At 39.2% G+C, this 21,310-nt stretch overlaps 1 protein-coding gene across 1 annotated transcript in view; it reads right to left on the reverse strand.

Annotated features, from left to right (window-relative positions):
* LOC134538458 (protein APCDD1-like) overlaps positions 1–21,310 on the reverse strand; it is a 178,365-nt gene that overhangs the window by 131,594 nt on the left and 25,461 nt on the right. Inside the window, exon 2 of the mRNA XM_063379785.1 lies at positions 14,739–14,889. Coding sequence (XP_063235855.1) covers positions 14,739–14,889 — 151 coding nt within the window. The remainder of the gene's footprint in view (positions 1–14,738; positions 14,890–21,310) is intronic.

Here is a 21,310-nt window from a genome sequence, read left to right on the forward strand (position 1 = left end):
GCTCAAATTAGTTCACTCTTTTTTTTTTTTACAGCTTTCCGCGGTTGAGTTCATCTACTCCCGTTTCCCCGTGATTTAAAACTAATCTTATATATAAAAAAAATGATCAATACTCTCACGCATCGTTCATCCGATTGAGTTGGAACTTTGCACACTTGACCTTCGAAACAAGGCGAAGGTCACTGTATGCACAGAACAAGGAGGGAAATAAAGAAGTGCGACTCTTACAGTGGAAACTGGAACCATGTTTCACGCGACATGTGACGCTATCTGTCGGGCGGGCCCATAACTACCAGCAAATAAAAAATCGGAATAGAGGTTCTCATACAAAGTTTTTTTTAGTTAATAATTTTTTTGGTTATATTAAGTTATCTCCTTGGCGGCGCAAAACTAATTTAATCGATGCGAAAATACTTAATGTTGTTTTGTAATAAACCGTCATGTCATTTTATTACACACCAAAAATTAGTGGCTACCTAAATAGAGTGAATTTTCACTGGTTTGTTTGCCCGATAATAGCTGATACATTACTTCTCCTAATAGATTAATGTAGTTATGTCAGCAATGTATTATGAAAACTACTATCTAGAGGACGGGCCCACGACTACTTAAAAAAACTAGGTCTCAGTCTCGGTGATTAGAGTTTCTCCCCCGTAACTGAATGGTAGAGATTTAGATAAAACAGAACCTTGAAGCGGAATTTAATTATTCTTGGTGAAATCTCGCCATTCCATCGTCGTGGTACCGACTAACCACGAAAGAATGCGGGCTGTTAAATGTAGTCCACTCGGCACGAGGCAGAGCGTGCGCGTTGCATGCGATCTGCGAGCTATCGATATCGATATTGGACTATGCGTGCGCTCTCTATGCAGTAATCAACGTAATCAAATAGGGAAGCCTATAATGTACATTCTATATTGCACAGACCCGAATACTCACGTTGGCAAGCCTTCTTTTCACAGACGAGAGAGCCAAACTTCTGATCGTGCATCTTCGGTTTTTTTTTTTTTGTTCATTGTAAATAAATATACAACTCATAACTAATGGTCAATTAGGTTAGGTTAGCTACATTATAAATACTTTAAAACATTGTGGACGGTTGATTTGATTAGGATAGCAACATTAAAGATACTGTGAAATCATGTAAACAGTTTCCTAGCCCTGGATAGCTACATATTAAAAAGTTATTTGCTAAGCAACCATAAAATGATTTCACAGTATTTTTAATATAGCTATACTTACTTAATACAACCAACCTTCCACAATGTTTTAAAGTATTTATAATGTAGCTAACCTATCCTAATCGACCGCAAAATGTAATGCCACGCCGGTTTATACAATGAGATAGAACGGAAAAAAAAGCGAGCATGAACTTCGGGGAACTTCGGGTTTGGCTCTCTCGTCTATGAAAAGAAGGCTTCGGGGAACTTCGGGTTTGGCTCTCTCGTCTGTGAAAAGAAGGCTTGCCAACGTGAGTATTCGGGTCTGTGCAATATAGAATGTACATCATAGGCTTCCCAATCAAATATGAATGCGCTGCAGATAAAAGACTATAAGAATGTAAACGTCTTTGAAAGAAGCTTTATACATCACCAACATCGTATTTCTGTTAATTAAATAAGTAACCGGTAATATCCTAACAAATAATGGTTTTCAATTTTCAGTTTTTAATTTTCTAGATTCTGATAAAACCAATCCTTAAAGCAGAATTTATTTCTTCTTGATTGTTCATTTATTTATTTATCGTTCATCCTATCTCTATGAAATTTTGCGCGCTTTACCTTTGAAATCATAGAGGTATTAGTCTATGGAATGGTTGTCTGTTCTGAAGTATCTGATATAGTTGCTCTATAAAGGCTAATATGCTATACGTTGGTTTAATAGCTTGAAAAGAACTCACTAGGAAGAATCGTAAATATGCCATCATGTAGTGAATATCGCTTAAGAAACTTAATGCCAACACATTTGCAAGAAATTAGGGTTAAACTTCATTATAACCAAAAACAGTTTTGCTATGCAGAAGCAATACAAAGGGTTAGATGTCATTCTCATTTTGACTTCAAGTATTAAAATGGTAAAGATTGTATACACCTACTCCCTTACTTCTTACATCCATGTTTAAAACACAAGGAAAGTCATTGTTCAGGTGAGATTGCAATTATACCAAAGCAGAAATTAAGGTGACACTCGATTATTATCGGATAATTACCAGTAAGTGCTAAATGCCAGTTCCTATTTTCTGTGGTCCGAATAATAATGGTGACTTGCGAGTCGAGATAGAGAGATAAAGAGAGATAGATATAGAGAAAGCGAGAGAGAGACAGAGAGTGATGGAGTGAGATAGAGAGTGATAGATATGGAGTAATAGAGAAATAGAGTGAATTTACAGTGATTTAACAGTGATTTAACAGTGTATCCCAGTACATATTTGTTTTTGACGTGACAACATCTAATAAATCGATGAACGCCGGCTGCACGCATCAAAAAGTATCCCGTAACGCCCATTGACCCGTTACGCTGTGTCCCGTTACGCTCATTGTACGCTTGCGCCGAATCTATCTCTCTTCCACTCGATTGGAACAACCATCGATTTGACTTTTTCGAGGCACATTTAAACTTGAAAACACTCCCATTCGTTTCCTACATTTCCTATCATCGTCCTATCCTTAACAGAGTAACACAGATTGGAAGAAGTTAAATAGCAAACATGTATAAAAGTTACAGCTAAAATAATCCGTATAATATAATATTTATATAATATTAATATAATATAATATAATAATTCGTTAAAGTAATAAACATATTTGAATTAATGAGTGCAAATAAAAGTAAATTTATCAATTAAATTGTAATTTCTTTTCACTCCTTTATATCCATACAAAATAGTGATAATTCAATAAAAATGATTCAATTTTATTCATAAAAGTATGCAATTATTTCATCAATGTTTTGTTATGACGTTGTCACGTTAAACCATAGTCCGTAAACCGACTTTACAGACAACCAATATTTTTCTTTATTGATGGCAGTGGATGCTGATTGGGGGCCGTAAACCACGCCGCGGCGGTTACGGTAAGTGGAACACCGCCGCTCATCTCGTATGGATGAGGCGGCCTGGCGGAACTGATTGCGAGGGCATCTCTGCTTCCGGAGACACGGGAGCCACTCGCGGGCAAGCGACTCGGCGCAACAACACACGTGCGAAGGCTCCGTGTCCTTCCGTGTCCTTCCGCGTCCTGACACGTGCGTGCAGCAGGACGTGTCCTCTGCTGGGCTGTGTCGCAGACCGTTCCCCGCGTGGCCTTCCAGTGCCCCCGCCTACCCGGGCACACACACGGTGCGCAGAGCTCCAGGAGAAACAACGCGATTACAAAACCACTCAACATATCCGAGTGGGGTCTGCTTACGAAAAGCATTTAAGAGTTCGCTGAGGGACTTGCACCACACATGTATCTTCATTTCTCTGTCATATAATGATACGGTCACCACTAAAATTTCACAGTTATCCTGTGACGACGAGAAGACTGCGCGCCAGTCCAGAGGCGACACCGCGCTAGAAGCACCAGCGAGCGTCGCGCCTATCATCCTGCCTCACTAACACAGATACACACCTGACGAGGCGGGCCCCTAACTGCGCAATTAATAAGCACAGCAAAAAAAATAATGTCCAGTTATTGATTATTCAAATATCTTTTCCATGGCTTAAAATATATATATATGCTTGAATGGAATACCAATTAAAATATAAAATTATGAGCCAATTTTTGCAAGATATACAAAGTATTATCTCGTAGAACGTATTTCATCTAAGCAAAAATAACCGTTGCCATAATATAATTCATGTATTACAAACTATTATTTGGCAACTGGTTTACAAAGGAAACTTTTGTAAAAGTGCAGAACAATTTGTTTTCTGTGCTCAAATGTCAAAGTTAGATGTAATCATTGAATATTAAGTAGTGATTAGACGTAGAACAAATTAATTTTCACCAGTAATTCAAGATCCCACACTAACTGCATATAAAACTGGATAAACTTATTGATATGTGTTCGCGTTAATTACACGAAGGGACAAACGTGCAAAGAAAACAATTTTAGGCATTCAAGTATTTTTTTTAATTTTACTAACATAATTTCAAATAAAGTTTCATCATATTATAACCTATTCAAATTGTATTATCGTTTAGATAAAATTAAACAACAGTTTGTAAATAGTTATTTTTAAAATTTTACACCCAAAATTCCACGTAATTGAAATTTGGTTTATGTGTCCTAAAATATGTCAGGAACCCTCCAAAGTTAACAAATTATTCCTTTCATAAGTCATCTTCCGTTCGGGGTGATAATAAATATTTCAAGGGGAATCCATAACTAAGGTCAGGGGAGGACCAAATTAAATGTTTTAATACAATTTTAGTACATTTAGAATTGACATATTTAGTACATTTTATTTGTGGCTCCAAAGGTCCTATTATTTATAGAACTGCAGTGAAATGGTAATTTAGTAAGTTTGGTAAACTATAAGGAATCAGGAGAAAATCTGAAAATTATTCAGGGTTCCAGAACAATTTAGTTGGACCACCATAAAAAAAAATTAAACGACATAGTATCTGACTGGCTACGTTGTGAAAGGTATCGCTTTGGCTGACTTATACGGGCCAATCAACTCCTCAAATCCTCAATAACCATCCCAATACTGAATATTCGAAGGATTCGATAGTAGACGATAAAAATATACGAAGGAAAAATAACCCAGGAAATAAAGTAAATAAAAAATTTTCAACTGTGATGACCTCTCAAGTTTACTTGGTCATGCCTCTACGCCTCCCTCCACCACCCTTGAATCACCGGTGTAATATTTACAATGTTTGCTCATTCTCAGTGGCGTAGCCAGGATTCGTGTATGGGGGGTGTTGAGAAGCATGCCCCCCCCCCCCCCCCGTATTAAAGCGGGGGGTCCGGGGGTCCTCCCCCGGGGAAATTTGGATTTTAAGGTGTAAAATAGTGCTATTTTAGCAGTTTTCGGTACTTAAATTGAAATATTGTAATGGTAAAAATTTTACTAACTTTAATATGAAATTTGTTTGAGTGATGAATAAGAAATTAATTAAAGATTTGGTGATAAGGGGGGGGGGTGGTTTGAACCCATAACCCCCCCCCCCTGGCTTAGCCCCTGCTCATTCTACATCCACGACGTATTTTTTCCCTCTGCACCCGCGGCACCTTCTGGTGTAGGAGGTGCAGGAGGTGCAGCCGATTCGAACACTCCGGCAGTCGGGTTCCCATGAGTCCCGTGTCAGCCCCGCCCCGGCCCATGACGATGGACCGCCATTGACGACTTGCTTCCTGGCATTGTGCTCCGGAAGTACTGAGCGCGCACACGGGGGCCAGTGAACACCGCATCTCAACTCGGCGACACTTCTCTTTGGTTTGCTGTGCTTGCTCTCGCTTAGGCATAGAGCTTACATGAATATTAGCTTGGCTTCTGGGTTGTAGCCGCGTCCTCGGCGAGTAATTCACCGACGTTTCGGTCGACATTGCACTCGCCATCATCAGGGAGCAGTTACATACGTGTCCTCAGCGAATAATTCAACGACGTTTCGGTCGACATTGCAGTCGCCATCATCAGTGAGCAGTTACAAACGTGTCCTCAGCGAATAATTCAACGACGTTTCGGTCGACATTGCAGTCGCCATCATCAGGGAGCAGTTACCTACAGTAGGTAACTGCTCCCTGATGATGGCGAACTGCAATGTCGACCGAAATGTCGGTGTATTATTCGCCAAGGACGCGGCTACAACCCAGAAGCCAAGCTACTACAGACAATGGCCGTGAAAGCCCTGCGAACATTATCATCGAGCTTATATGTCCACGTGTCCCAAGGTCTCTCGCACTAACATAACATTACATAACAAAGATCGTTAAGTTTTCGCGGCCATTGACTAAAGCTGCTTGGCTTCCGGGTTGCAGCCCGAAAAGGAAGGCCGTGATTGGCCCACTGCTGCAGCCGATCGGGAGACACTCCCCTCTCAAGTGAGATTACTTAAAAATTGGTTGTCTGTAAAGTCATTTTACGGACGATAGTTTAACGTGACAACGTCATAACAAAACATTTATGAAATTATTGCATACTTTTATGAATAAAATTGAATTATTTTTATTGAATTATCACTATTTTGTATGGATACAAAGAAGGAGTTAAATGAAATCTACAACTTAATTGATAAATATACTTTTATTTGCACTCATTTATTCAAATATGTTTATTACTTTAACGAAGAGATTATTTTAACTATAACTTGTATACATGTTTGCTATTTAACTTCTTCCAATCTGTGTTATTATGTTAAGAATAGGACGAATATAGGAAAAGTAGGAAACGAATTGGAGTGTTTCAAGTTTAATGTGCCTCGAAAAAGTCAAATCGATGGTTGTTCCAATCGAGTGGAAGAGAGATAGATGCGGCGCAAGCGTACAATGAGCGTAATCGGACACAGCGTAAGGGGACAATGTGCGTTACGGGACACATTTTTGTGCGTACAGCCGACGTTCATCGATTTGTTAGACGTTGTCACGTCATAAAGGCAGCTGAGCTTGTAATAACTTCAGCAGGTAACCCTACGCTGATTATGGCGATTGCAACGTCGGTGATATATTCGCCGCCGCGTGGAGCCCGCTACAAGAGAACGGGGCCCGACTAGTTCAAGAAAGCGCAATTAAAATTCGACCTCGAAATTTTACTCCCATCGCGCCCAAAGAAGTTTCACTTCCAAAAATTAACAGTGAACCCAAGAAGTATATTTTATATGTCAAGAAGGGCTGCGAACAACTCGATGTGGTTGTCGTTGTTCATAAACAAACTTCATGTGCTGGTTTACGAGTGCCAGCAGCTGGTGCTACTTGTTGAGAACTGTCAAGATTCGAGACAAGTCACGCGAGGGAAAAACTAATTTAATCGATGCGAAAATACTTAATGCTGTTTTGTAATAAACCGTCATGTAATAAATAAAGGATCAGGAGGTGCAAAAACTCACTGTATTACACAACACAAAATTAGTGGCTACCTAAATAGAGTGAATTTTCACTGGTTTGTTTGTCTGATAATAGCTTATACATTACTGCTACTAATAAATTAATGTAGTTATGTCAGTAATATATTATGAAAACTACTTTCTAGCGGACGGGCCCATAACTACTTCAAAAAACTAGGTCTCAGTCTCGGTAATTAGAGTTTCTCCCCCATGTGGGTGCGCAAATGCCGCCGCGAGGAGAAACAAACGAAGCCCTAAATTCCCCTCCTACCCCTCCCCCACAACTCTTAAACCACCTTTCCCCTTCCACGGCTGAACGCAAACGCGAGTATTTAAGTTGGACTTGTCTCGCGGGTTTATTTTCCAAGCAGTTCCCCCCGCCGCATAGCTGCGAGATGCCACAAACACCGGAAACTGGCGACAATCACACACACACACTCACAGTCACACACGGACACGCTCCCTCCAGCTGTCGCTTTGGTTTTCACTGCACTACGTATTTTTTGAAGTGAAATCTTCTATGGGAAGGTTTGGATAGGGAGTAAATTCATGTAAGTCGTCATCGACATGGTCACGTGACGTGTTAACGATAACACTTTATCTGTTCAAATTGTTTTTGTTTTTTTTGGTTCAGCTTTTATTTTGAATCTTAGGTATACGATTACTGTGCAGTAAAAAGTGAGTATAAAATATATTAATATTCTCATATAGTTTGAATAACGAAGAAAACGGAGTCTTTGTAGCAATATAACCTAAAAATTAAGAAAATCATTTTTTTAAACCCACTATTACTATGCAATGCATATTTTATAGTAATTTAGGAGTTATTTTACTAACGTGATAAAACAAAGTTATTGTGTGAAAATATTTTTTCGTAAAAATTGCGAAAACGTCTGATTTTTATAAAAAAAATATTTTCTTATGTTACAGAATTATATTTTACAAAGTTAGTATTTCTTATTTCAAATTATATTTGTATTTTTGTAATTCTATTATTAATATTAATAATAGTTACTTTGATTTACAAGTATTAATTTAAGATTTAAAAAAATATGATTTTCTGTTTACCCGTGGCGATCGGTTGAACGGTTTAGAAGTTGATGCGCTGCAGCGCCATCTAGCGGCGAGTTACAAAAAAATTGGATGGCATAAAAACCTTCTCCATGGAAAAAAAAAACACTTCGATGTGCCAACTTTCATGGCGATCGGTTATACGGTGTCGGAGTTTATGGACGTCATACATACCAACATATAATCTATCCTCAACGATCCACGATCCTCAATCGATCATTAACATCCTAATGTGTGTGTGTGTGTGTATTGATAAACATATTATTTTAAAACATTTTCTTTCTAACCTGACAAAAAACACATACGCGAAAAATAACTAACGCCCATCTTTTCTAATTAACTGTTTGCATTATCCTGTCCAAACGTGGTTTTTTTATTCAACCTTTGTTTTTGGTCAAACTCGTGAAGATACTGATACATGGATTCGCAATTGTTTTCCTATGTCTAATTCAGTGAGGTTAATTTGGTTTTTAGCAACGTCAAAGTTAAGAAAATAATCCCCAAGGTTTCGGTCGACAATTCAGTCACCATCTTCAAGGAAGCAATCCCCGAGACATTTGGCGTGTCCGTGGCGAAGTGTCGTACACTCAGGTTCAGTGACGAGAAGAGACCAGAAGACGCTGTGTTTCATGGAACCTCAGGCGTTTGCATCTGCTGTCGTCGAGATAAAATATGCTGTACTTGAATTACCTGACTGTGACTGTACCATGAATTGGCTGTTGGCTGGAAATGTATTTTGGTTAGTTTTAGGCGTGCCAAAACTAATGAGCCCCAAGCTTGCATGAAATGTAAGAATTTGAAATGTTCCCAAACATGTGAATAAATTTATTGATGTATTACACAACCATAGAAAATTTTAATTGCATTTTAACTTTTCCTAAACGAATTTATGAGACTTCTCCATATGGGCTTGGTAAATTTTCCGGACAATTGTATACGTTCATAGCTTCCGTTGCATGTTTAAGGAAGAAACTAAATATTTCTTAAGGGGCCCACCTACCTGGGCACACACACGGTTTGTACAACTTCAGAAAAAAAACTACTCGATTTGTAAACTGCTGAAAATGTTAGAGTTGTGACTGTTTACGGAAAAAAAAATTAAGACTGCGCAGAGGCCGTATTTCGTTCTAAAACTGTATTTTTAGTAGCGTGAAAAGAGCTAAAAAAAGGACGTGTTTTCAGACTATATTTTAGGCATGAAACGCCCGGTAAAGATTCTTGAAAGCACTCAAGGGCCTTGCATTAGACCTTTATCTTCATTTCTCAGTCACCTAATGTTACGGTCACCGCTCAACTGTCATAGTTACCCCGTGCACGACGAGAAAACTGCGCGCCAGTCCAGGGCCTTGCGCTTAGAGGCGACACCGCGCTAGAAGCACCAGCGAGCGTCGCACTTATCATCCCGTCTCACTAACACAGATAAACCCCTGACTAGGAGTGCCCCTTAAAGTGTACCAAAATGGTTCGGAGCCTTGAGCTTCTGTACGTGATGTTTAAAAAAACTGACAAACAAATAGCGGTTTTCGGCGGCGATCTTAATTATTGCAATTAGATGAGTTCCTAGTCGTCTGGGAATTTGTTCTTTCGCTGGTTGGCACCTCTGGGCCACGGGAGGCGCCTAGTCTGCCCAGGGAAACAATCCTGCTGACGTAATCTTGGGGGGGGGGGGGGGGTCTTGTTGACGGCAGTCCATCACCCCGCGGGACGAGATGTTTGACTTTGGAGGCGAAAACGTTTGGGTTATCTTTAGACACTTGGCCGTAAGCATCGAGCGGGCTCTGCCCCAACCCCCCCCCCCCCCCCCGCAACTTCCCTAACGGACTACTCACACACTATCCCACTGGCGGATCCCGGGGTGTACGATCCACAGTTATTAGGGAGAGCTTGGGTGTCTGAAAGACGCCATATTGGTTTCAACACACGGTAAATTTTGTTTCGTAAACGGAACTGAAATATTCATATAAAATTACAGATAATTGTAAATTTGTAAATTTTTTAATGAAAACAACTGGATTACTAGAAGAAAAAAAACAGTGTTCGCAATAACACTAAGCATCTATAATCTGTGTTTCCTCAGTACCTTCACTATTTAAAAGTTATTTGCTAACCGTTCCCTGAATAACTTCCCAGTATTAACTGCTCTTATAATAAGACGACAAAAAGTCACGTTTTTAAATATTCTATTGTATTTTCCGTGGTTAAAAAAACTATGCTTGAATGAAATATCATTTAAAATATAAAGTTGTGCCAATTTTAGTAAGAAATAGTATCATCTCAAATAACGTTATTTCATGTATGCAAAAATACTATAGCCATGTGTTGTACAAAGTTACAAAATATTTCTTGTAGAATTGCAAACTATGGCTTGGCATCTGGTTTCGAAAAAAAAATACTTTGTAAAAGTCCAGAAATTTTTTGACGTGACAACGTCTAATAAATAGATGAACGCTGGCTGCACGCACGAAAAAGGATGACTCATTGTCCCGTTACGCTCATTGTACGCTTGCGCCGCATAAATCTCTCTTCCACTCGATTGGAACAACCATCGATTTCACTTTTTCGAGGCACATTAAACTTGAAACACTCCTATTCGTTTCCTACTTTTCCTATCATTGTCCTATCCTTAACAGAATAACACAGATTTTAAGAAGTTAAATAGCAAACATGTATAAAAGTTATAGTTAAAATAATCTCTTCGTTAAAGTAATAAACATATTTGAATTAATGAGTGCAAATAAAATTAAATTTATCAATTAAATTGTAGATTTCATTTCACTCCTTCTTTGTATCCATACAAAATAAGTACTAAAAAAAACTTGCGTTTGCTGTTCTGTTACAAATATTTCCAACAGATTCTAATCTTAGTGTAATAAAATGGGTGTAAAAAGTCGCGCAGATCTTCGACTTATTCAAACCCATGATATTATTACACCCAATGAATATCTGTGGCAGAACAACCAATCAAGGGAGGTATGGAGTTAAACTTTATAAAAAGAAATGACGAAAAATAAAAAATAAAAATATGGCCTTGCCTTAAGACAGGGGAGTTGGTCAAGGTGACAATCGCTGCCATGGCTGGCCAATCCCCTCCTAGCACACGATGCATGCGACCCTCTCCCTGCATGGCTGATCCCTGCATGACCACGCATATAGGCTTCGGCCTGAGACGCACTTATGTCCCTCCCATTTCAGGTCATGATTTTACATTTATATTAATCACTGATCAACTTTATGACTTTTTTTCAATTGTTTAACTTTCACGAAATGAAAAAATTAATACAGCGCATACTTTTTTGCATAATTAACTGCCAAAGTTATATTTTTTTAACTTTTTGGGTTGTACAAATAAGGAGAATTTAATTTATTGCAGGACTGAAACTTTTTTAGGTTTAACTGCAATGCCACTGGCTACTTCAGATATGTTTTGCATTTCTGTCACAAAAACGTATTCCGTGTTTCTTGGATGTCAAAATCGTAACAAATTTGAGAATTTTGAAATGCCAGGTAAAATTAATTAATATTTTCTAAAAGAAATTACAACCATTTCTTGAAGTAGCCAGTGGCATTTCAGTTAAACCTAAGAAGTTTCAGTTCTGCAATAAATTAAATTCTCCTTGTTTGTACAGCCCAAAAACGTTAAAAATGTAACTTTGTCAGCTAATTATGCAAAAAATAGTATGCGCTGTGTATATTTTTTTCATTTCGTGATAGTTAAACAATTGAAAAAGTCTACAAGTTTATCTGCAATTACTAGAGACTGGAAAAATTCGCGCTTTCAGTGACCTCTAGGATAGACTCCACAACCCCCTACACACTCAGGCAAATGCCACCTGCTCATTGGCTATCAACTCGTGACATCTGTCAACTGGGACGCTTGCGATTCGATACTTTTTTTGGTTGAAAGTTTTCCATTGGCTCAAAATCCTTCAGACAAACTGTAAGCCAATCACAGAAGCAATATGAAGGTACGGTTTTTTGAATTCTAAGATAACGCGAAATGAATCCGCGAATTTTTCCGGTCCCTAGTAATTACTGTAAATATAAAATCTTGTCCTGAAATGGGAGGCACCCCCTTAACCAGGACCGACAAATACGCTTGGACTGCTTCTGAATACTAGCCTTGCAATTTCCCTTAGCTAAGGGATCCACTATAACAAGGGCACTGTAGTGGACGCGGCCATTTTTGCGTGGTTTCCGAATCCTCACGAGTGATGCCGATGCATCCCTACATGAGTCCACTAAACTCGAGATTTCTATGGATGCGACACTCGCACCCATTTATGCCCATTAGCCTCGGAATAGTGTTGTATGCAGTTTTTCCATAATATATGTGGAAAACATAAAAAGTTAAATTTATAACTGAAATAGAGCACATAAGAACGTAAATGAAAGTATTACCTATTGGTAGAGACTGGAAAAATTCGCGGTATCAATGACCTCCATCCTCTATGCACTAGGACAAATTGCACCTGCTCATTGGATAATGACTCGTGACACGTGTTACCGGGGATGCTTGTGATTTGATTCTTCTTTTGTTGAAGGTTTTTCACTGGCTTAGAGACCTTCAGGTAAACGGTGGTCCAATCACTGACTCAGAATGAAGGTGAACGAGTTTGGAGTCTAGCCTACCGCGAAATGAATCCGCGAATTTTTCCGGTCTCTACCTATTGGTGAACTTAAACGTATACAGGTATCAAATGTTCATTATAAGAATTTTTAATATTTTGGGATTAATAACAAAAAAAATATTTTGATCGCTAACATTTATAACAACCTCGCTACATTAAAAATTTGCAATCATATTTACCAGATAGTGTTTGAAGTTTACGTTCTGCTGAATCTTCGTAGGTATCGCGACTGAAAATGGGTACGTGCGCTTTAGTACGATCAATAGTCAACAGGTGATGTTAGAAGTAAAAGTACTAGGATGCTATCCATACATTAGATATGCGTCCTCTATATTGTGGCTGCATTTGCAAAATGATGTAGGGATGTGTGTGCTATGGTTGCATCCTTATATGTTCAGATAGAGCCTTAAATGTAACTGAAATGATAGTGTGAAAGTACAGATGTTTGTAAATTTGTACATTTGCATGAAATCTACAAAAAAAATGTTCGCTGTAATACTGGGTTTTTATTCCTGCCTGGGAATTTATGCGTTGAGATTATCCCAGTACCTAAATTAAAGTTATTACATACCGTTCCCTGAAAACTGAATAGCTTTATAGTATTAACTGCGCACATTAATAAGCATAATAACACAGAATAAAGGCCAGTTGTTGAATATTCTGGTACACTTCCCATTCGTTTTCAAATGTATATGCTTGTATACAACATTATTAAAATTTAAAATTATGCAACAATTTTTTTTAAGCACAAGAATTATTGAGTACTAGACGTGGGCCCGATGGGAATAGTTATTAAAAAAAATTAAAGCCGTTTGTCTGCCGTGTTTTAAACGGGCGCAACCAAGAAATACAACATTGACAAACATACTTTTCAGAAAAATTGTTTTCTTTATCTAGAAGACCAACCATGAAAAGTGAATTTTCTCTAATTAAAGGCAGTATCAAAAGTATTTGATCCTCGTTTTTGAAGAATTGCCAAGAACACTGATACAACTGACTTTTATTTATAAACAGTAGCCTAAACACCAATTTCCATATTTATAACTTCAAAAATCCATAAACTTCCATACAAATTTTCATCCCCTATTTAAACTTCTTAGGGGATTAATTTTCAAAAAAAAATTCTATTTGCTGACTTAAGTTATATAACAAACTTCTATGCAAAATATCATTCCTCTAGACCCACCGAATTGAGCTTTGCCTTGTCTGTCAGTCAGTGTTAGGGCTTGAATTGAGGCCTCGTGCACACACCATCAGTCCGTGTGCTCAGTTCTAACGGAACAGTCGGAACTGGCAGTTTGGACAGAACCGAAGCCTCACCCACGCACGATCAGTCTCGTGGTTGCTGTTGCTGTTGGATGCATCGTCTCATCGTATCGAGGAATGGAAGAAATTTTGTATGTTGCAGTTGCAGATGCATTTTTTTTTCGATATAGAAAGGAAAAAAACAATAACGAAAGCCGACAAAGAGTATAAATAAACATGTCTGCAACGACATCCAGCTGAAGGACTATGGACTGGCGAGACACACGGCAGTTCGGACCGACTGCTCTCGAGTCCACAGTCAGATCTGATGGGAAGGATATCAGCTCGTCAGGCCATCAGGGTGGGGGGAAGCCTGAGATGTACATAAAGTTCTGTCCATGCCCGAACACGCCCGAATATTCACCTTCGGCCAACCTCGGGTTTATTTATACATATATTTATATTTCTCTGTTTATTTTAATGTAGCTATACTAACCTAACTAACCGTCCATAGTGTTTTAAAGTGTTTCAATGTAGCTAACCTAACCGATCACTTTTAATATTTGAATTCATTTTTCCTGCGCAGAAATAAAACAAATCTGGAGGTTGGCCGAAGGTGAATATTCCAGCTTGTTCGGGCAGGGACAGAACTTGATGGACATCTTAGGCTTCTTTCAGGGCGGGTGGTACTGGGTTCTGATGGGAAGGCCACCAGGGTGGGGTGGTACCGGGCAGACCGGCTGTGTGGAGGGGAGGCACTCACCCCTCGGAGACCCAGGTGCCGGCGAGGCGAGGCGGGTCGCGGGCCACGGTGTGGCGGTCTGCGCGCGCTACGTCCTCCTCCAGGCGCTCGCACGTGGGGTCCTCGGCGGCCAGGCCGGCCCCCGGCAGGCGGTTGTCATCGGCCCGAGCCCCTGCCGCACACACACGCCCTTCACCCTGCACCCTTCACCTCCTGCCACAAGCCGCAGAGCCGCGTGAGACAAGTACACTTCCTCGGGCAGTGCGAACCTCGATCCACCTGCTGGCATGTCGCGAGGGGTAAAACATCCAGACAAACAGAGAGAGAAGAAAATAACAAAATTGGTTGTCTGTAAAGTCGGTTTACGGACGATAGTTTAACGTGACAACGTCATAACAAAACATTGATGAAATGATTGATCCAGTTTTATGAATAAAATTGAATCATTTTGATTGAATTATCACTATTTTGTATGGATACATAGAAGGAAAGAAATGAAATCTACAATTTAATTGATAAATTTAGTTTTATTTGCACTCATTAATTCTAATATGTTTATTACTTGAACGAAGAGATTATTTTAACTATAACTTTTATACATGTTTGCTATGTAACTTCTTCTAATATGTGTTATTCTGTTAAGGATAGGGCGATGATAGGAAAAGTAGGAAACGAATGGGAGTTTTTCAAGTTTAATGTGCCTCGAAAAAGTCAAATCGATGTTTGTTCCAATCCAGTGGAAGAGAGAGAGATGCGGCGCAAGCGTACAATGAGCGTAACGGGACACAGTGTAACGGGAAATTGCGTTACGGGACACTTTTTCGTACGTGCAGCCGACGTCATCGATTTATTAGACGTTGTCACGTCAAAAAAAGGGGGGATTTTTCTGTAATGTCGGTTTACGGACGATAATTTTACGCGATAACGACATAAGAAAACATTGATAAAAAATTTGCATACTTTTTTTTAATTTTCATATATTATTTAAGGCTTTGCAAAATTTGATTTAAATAATTCGTTTGAATATAATCACGAACAATTAGTTTAAAATCCCGCCTTAACCTGTTTGATATTATAGAAGATTTTCTCGCACGGTGGTTGGTCAGTTCTTGCACGCTCGGCTCAGGCGGAACGTGACACTTTTTCGTGCGTGCAGCCGGCGTTCATCGATTTATAAGACAATATCACGTCAAAAAAACTTCAAACAATTCTGCCATCTGGTAAAGCCATGGATTTTGTAAAAGAGGGTGGGGGATGAAGCTACAAAAAGAATAAAATGTTGATAAGTTTGTTTCGGGGCCCGAGGGGGCGAGCTATCACACCCCTCGTAGATCACAGAAAAGTGGCTTGTCCGGTTTTCCTCACCCAGAAATTTTTTCAAAATATTATGTTTTTTGGGTATCTCTGATGACCTTCGAGTTTTTTTTTTTTTTTTTTTTCCCAAAACGTAACTCTTATGAACGGTAGTTTCTTACACTTTTACTACTGCTTATGATTCCATGAGAAGGCTACTTATTGTATAATTTTTTTTTCAGTGGCCATATTCATCTTTTTAAGCTTGTTTATGAGTTTTTTTTAAAAAGGGGGGGGGGGCATTACCTCTCCCTGTCTCTCACTGACTGCGCCTTTGCTTATAATTAATTACAGCACTACTGTCACAAGCTAGAGAAACACACATCTTAGAACTGTAACAAGTTAGATCCACACAACTTAGATCTGGCATACCTTGATAAATTAATTCTTGTGTGTTTCTAACAAGAAGTAAATTTTTAATAATATATTAAATATATATTAATAATATTATAATAATAAGTAAGTTTTTATGTACGATCTAATGTCGCAATCATCACCATTTAGAAACACATAACTTATAACCCTTACAAGCTATAACCACATAACTTAGAATACGTGATTCTTTTGTTTGTGTGTCCTGACGACACTGCAACAGAGACGGTGTCAAAGATGCTGAGTCAGGTATCGACCATGACACACAGCAAGGAACAAGCCCATTTTTTTCCCCGCAGAAATCTCCTGCGGCAAAACAGCGGGCAAATCGAAATTACGACAGCTGGGGCGGGTATTCAAACCCGGGTCCTCTGGAGTGCCTTACCACAGCGCCACACACCTGTCTACATAGCTCAAAACAAAGTCGCTACACTGTTAAAAACTTTCTTGAATTTACTGAGAACCGTGGTTACAAGTTAACCAGTTACATTCGTAAATGTACCCGTATTTTAGTTAAATTACGGGTGCTATGTTTACTTAATTTAAAAATCAAACAACAAGAACAATATTATCTTTGAAAGATTTGTGCAATAGGAGTGCATGCCTTGATGTAAGCTTTTGGAAAATTATTGGGTTTGTTTCGTCTTTTCGTTTTGTCGTGTTTTTGTCTCGTTTCAACTGTTGCGCTGAATTTTTTTGGGTTCAATATTTTTGTGCTGTCATCATTTGTGGGGGTTTTTTCGTTCTCTTAGTCCATTTTTCTTTGTTTTTCTTTGTTTCTTGACCATATTCCTGTTATGGAATATTATGTGGTGTTTATATCATGTTCACAACAGCAATATTTTTGCTTAATTTGTGTTTTTGTCTTTTGGGTTATTTGTAGTTTTCTTATACAGACATACATGTGCTTAGCAATGGCGGATGTCCAAAAGCTTACATTAAGTAACAAGAACAATCTTAAGATAATAGCAAAACATTCAAAAACTTCTTAAGACTCCTACAAAAACACTCCTGTACGTATTTTCTCGACCCATGAACATAAATCGGAAGTCGAAATGTGGCGTAGATTTTAGAAGATCCAGCTGTCTGAAACTACGAAGTACCCTTCGTTCATTTGAGATCAATTATTCGTCGGAAAGTCCGTAAATCTACTGTAATTTCCAACAGTGTATCCGCATACCTATGTCTGTATGTTCGCTTACTTCTTTTAAACTACACAGTGGATTGTGATGCGGTTTTCACCATAATTTAGATATTTATTTTTCCGGAAGGTTTATGTGTCTAAAACGTTCATTTTAAATTTAAAAATAGTAGAGGAATCTTGATGTTTTGTATTCAAGTCGTAAAATGACTGTTTAGGGTGCTACCATGGCTGATTTATACACGACTGCTACATCAAATCAATGTATTGCCAAATTGCAGGTCTTAAAAAAGGCCTACAGAAAAGTCACTCCTGAGGTTGACTAACAGTGACCATTTAAATCTTTCAAAATTATTTCTGTAAATAATGATTTATTTGCAGTTGTTTGTAGTAGACAGCATCCGTGCGAAGTCGGGGTGGGTCGCAAGTTACTGATATGGAGATGGACCGAATTTCATCTCCCGCGCACAGGACCGCCGCTAACTTACTATTTGACAACGGAACTGTCAAAATAATCTCCGTGGAATTTTAGCAGACACGCGTTGTTCTTTAGCGAACGTGAAGTTGTGTTTTGATGTAGTACAGAAATATATCAAATGCTCACTACAATTAAACTGGGACATACGAAGAGTTGTGACGTTTTCTAGACACAACAGTGGATCTGCAGCATCCGTCATCAGAAATAAGTTTTTTGAAAATTCTACTGAAAAATAAGACATCTCCCGTTGGGCAAAAAAAACTCTGGTTTACTGCGCAGTTCAAGTGAGTGGTCTTTACGTATAGAGCCTCTTATCACAATTGAAAATTTTCTTTGGTCACATCCCAAAACATGTTATGCAAGTTATTACCTTACATAATTTAATATTAAATTTACCGTACAAAAATGGTTCATTTCCTATGCACTTGACAGCCAATTTAGAAACATTACCACATTTTTTGTATCGTCGATTTCCCTGAAAATTTAATAAGTAAATAACTTTCGTTTCATATTTAGACTGTTGACAAAAACTGTTCCAACTACGCCGGACCAAACCTGGGAACTAATATTTACAACGCACCTGTAAACCAATTTTATTAAAAAAGAACACGTAATTTTTCACGTCACATAATTATATGGTAAATAAGGGCGCTACCCCCAAATATTTCCATGAAATCATTACTATATGACAGCAACACGCTTTGCAGTGGTAGAAAACTTTGTTTAACTAAACTCTATCTCCACACTCGGTTATTGTCTCTATTATTTGCAGTAAATCATTTGTTCAGCTCCAACTTTGGGAAGCACTCTATACCATGGGTAGGGACTGGAAAAATCCGCGGTTTCAACGACCTTCAGGAATAGACTCCACAATACCCTACATGCTCGGACAAATGCCACCCGTTCATTGGCTACTGACTTGTGAGACCTGTCAACTGGGATGCTCGCGATTCGATAATTCTTAGGTTTTCCATTGGCTCAGAATCCATCAGTTAGGCCGTGAGCCGATCACGGATCCAATATGAAGGTGCTTGTGTTTGGATTCTATAGCGTAACGCGAAATGAATCCATGGATTTACCCGGCCATTAACAATTAGTAGAAACCGGAAAAATTCGCGGATTCATTAGGCGATAGGCTAGAATTCAAATACATATACCTATTAGATGATTTTGCTATTGGCTTACTGCTCATCTGGACGCATCTCAACCAATTATAAACCCTCAACCAAAGAAGGATCGAATCACAGACAAACCAACTGAGACGACTTACAAGTCGGCAGCCAATGAACTTGCGTTATTTGCCCGAGTGTACAGGGGAATGTGCAGTCTATCCTGAAGGTCATCGTAACCTCGAATTTTTCGGGTCTCTAACAATGAGTCACATGTTTTGGACTTATTTTTCGTGCAGCCGCAGTTTGAAGGTCAAATTAAGACCCACAGTGTTACTTTGACACTCACTGTTACAAACCTTAATTACGTCAACGTGTATCCGACTCTATAATGGTTAAAAAAAATACATATTTTGTATTCATGATAAGACAAATTAACGGGCGTTATGGCATAGCAGGGATAGCATATCTTTCTAAACGACTAGGATATATTTATTTTTTGTCCCACCAGCTTTTAGTTCCAAAGAGAGAGAAAAAAGTGTATATGGTAATAATTCAGACAGAAACCCCCCTCCCGCACACAAAAAAAAACCCTACAGACGGCATGGTTACCATAAATAAGGCCCCATGAGGTCCTGGCTGCATGTTTTCCAAGGGGGACTTCTTCTGCGAGACATGGCCTTCCCATCTGATCTCAGAATCCTTTCTTGCCTGACTCCCCGTAGAGAGCATGTCGCTACATAAAAGAAGGGTCGGTGTTGTTGCGACACTGCTGCCCCTTTCCCCTACCACTCCCCTCAAAATATCGTCTTCCCCCCCCCCTAAAGCCATCGCAATCCAAGATGGACGCCGTGGACTGAGGCGAAGTCATCGACAATAACCAAGTAGCTATAGAGGTACCATTATTCCGCGCATTCACTATAACGATACTAGCTGAAGTACCCGGCGTTGCCCGGGTCGAACACATCATGATACAAGAACCATCACTGCCGAGTTCAAGTGTGTGGGACATACGCTTGAAAAAACGGTTAATTAGTCCAGTCACTCAGTATGGACACGCCAGTAATTTCTTTGTACGAGGTGTGATCAAAAAAAATACGTTGAATAATTTTATTACGAACAAAGTAATTTGAACTAATCTCCTTCAAAAAAAATATCCTTGGCTAGCGATGCACAATGCTGATTGCGTTATTTGAAGCAGTGAAGCATTTCTGGAAGGTTTTTTCGAAAGGCCTTCAGCTGCTCCGTCGTGGCCCTCTGAATGTCGGGAATGGCGTCAACCAATTTCCTTTGAGCACGACCCATTTTTATTGTCTCCGTTTCGCAAACAAAACTTAATGTTAACGCGTTCTTTGAAATGCATTAATAGAGATACGAAAATTCCGCGCATTCAATAATCGCAAGCTAGAATGCAAACCTCCACACTCTCGCACAGTGTTCATGATTGGACGGCAGTTATTTGGACACGCCCCTCTACGACCGTGAGCCAGCGGTGCCCAGCTAGGAGAGAAGTGAGCGAATCAGGTAGTGCCAATTAACAAGTATAAAAAAGGTTCTCGCTAAGAAATCAACCCATGGGAAAGCTAACATGGGTTTAGCACACCTGTGACTTCTACCCTGAGGCCAGACTGATCCGTGAAATCTTCGGGTCTCTATCCATGATGCGTAGAGACTGGAAAAATTCGCGAGTTCAGTGACCTCTAGGATAGACTCCACTATCCTCCGCCTACTTGGGCAAACGGCGCCTGTTCATTGGGTGCTGAATTTTGAGGCGTCTCAAGTGGGTAACTTGTGGTTGGATACTTCTTTGATTGATGGTATCTAATTGGCCAAGAGTCCTACATATTAACAGTGAACCAATAGCAGAAGCAGCGCAACTGTATCATTATTTGAATTTTAGCATATCACGAAATGAACCCGCGAATTTTTCCGGTCTCTAATGATGCGTAACAGACACGGTAAACTGGCTCAGGAAGCCGACTAACAAGTCACAACTTGTTCAAACTTGACAGTGACTATGTCAGTGGATCAGGCTATCGGGCTTGTTACTTCAAATAGGTTTAGCGTCAGCAGTTGCTGCTATAAGAATTCGTTCACCGTAATTGTTGATCACATCTCTATTTGGTGGCCGTCTACAAGA

The sequence above is a fragment of the Bacillus rossius genome, chromosome 13, assembly GCF_032445375.1.
Source record: "Bacillus rossius redtenbacheri isolate Brsri chromosome 13, Brsri_v3, whole genome shotgun sequence".
Taxonomy (NCBI): Eukaryota; Metazoa; Arthropoda; class Insecta; order Phasmatodea; family Bacillidae; genus Bacillus; species Bacillus rossius.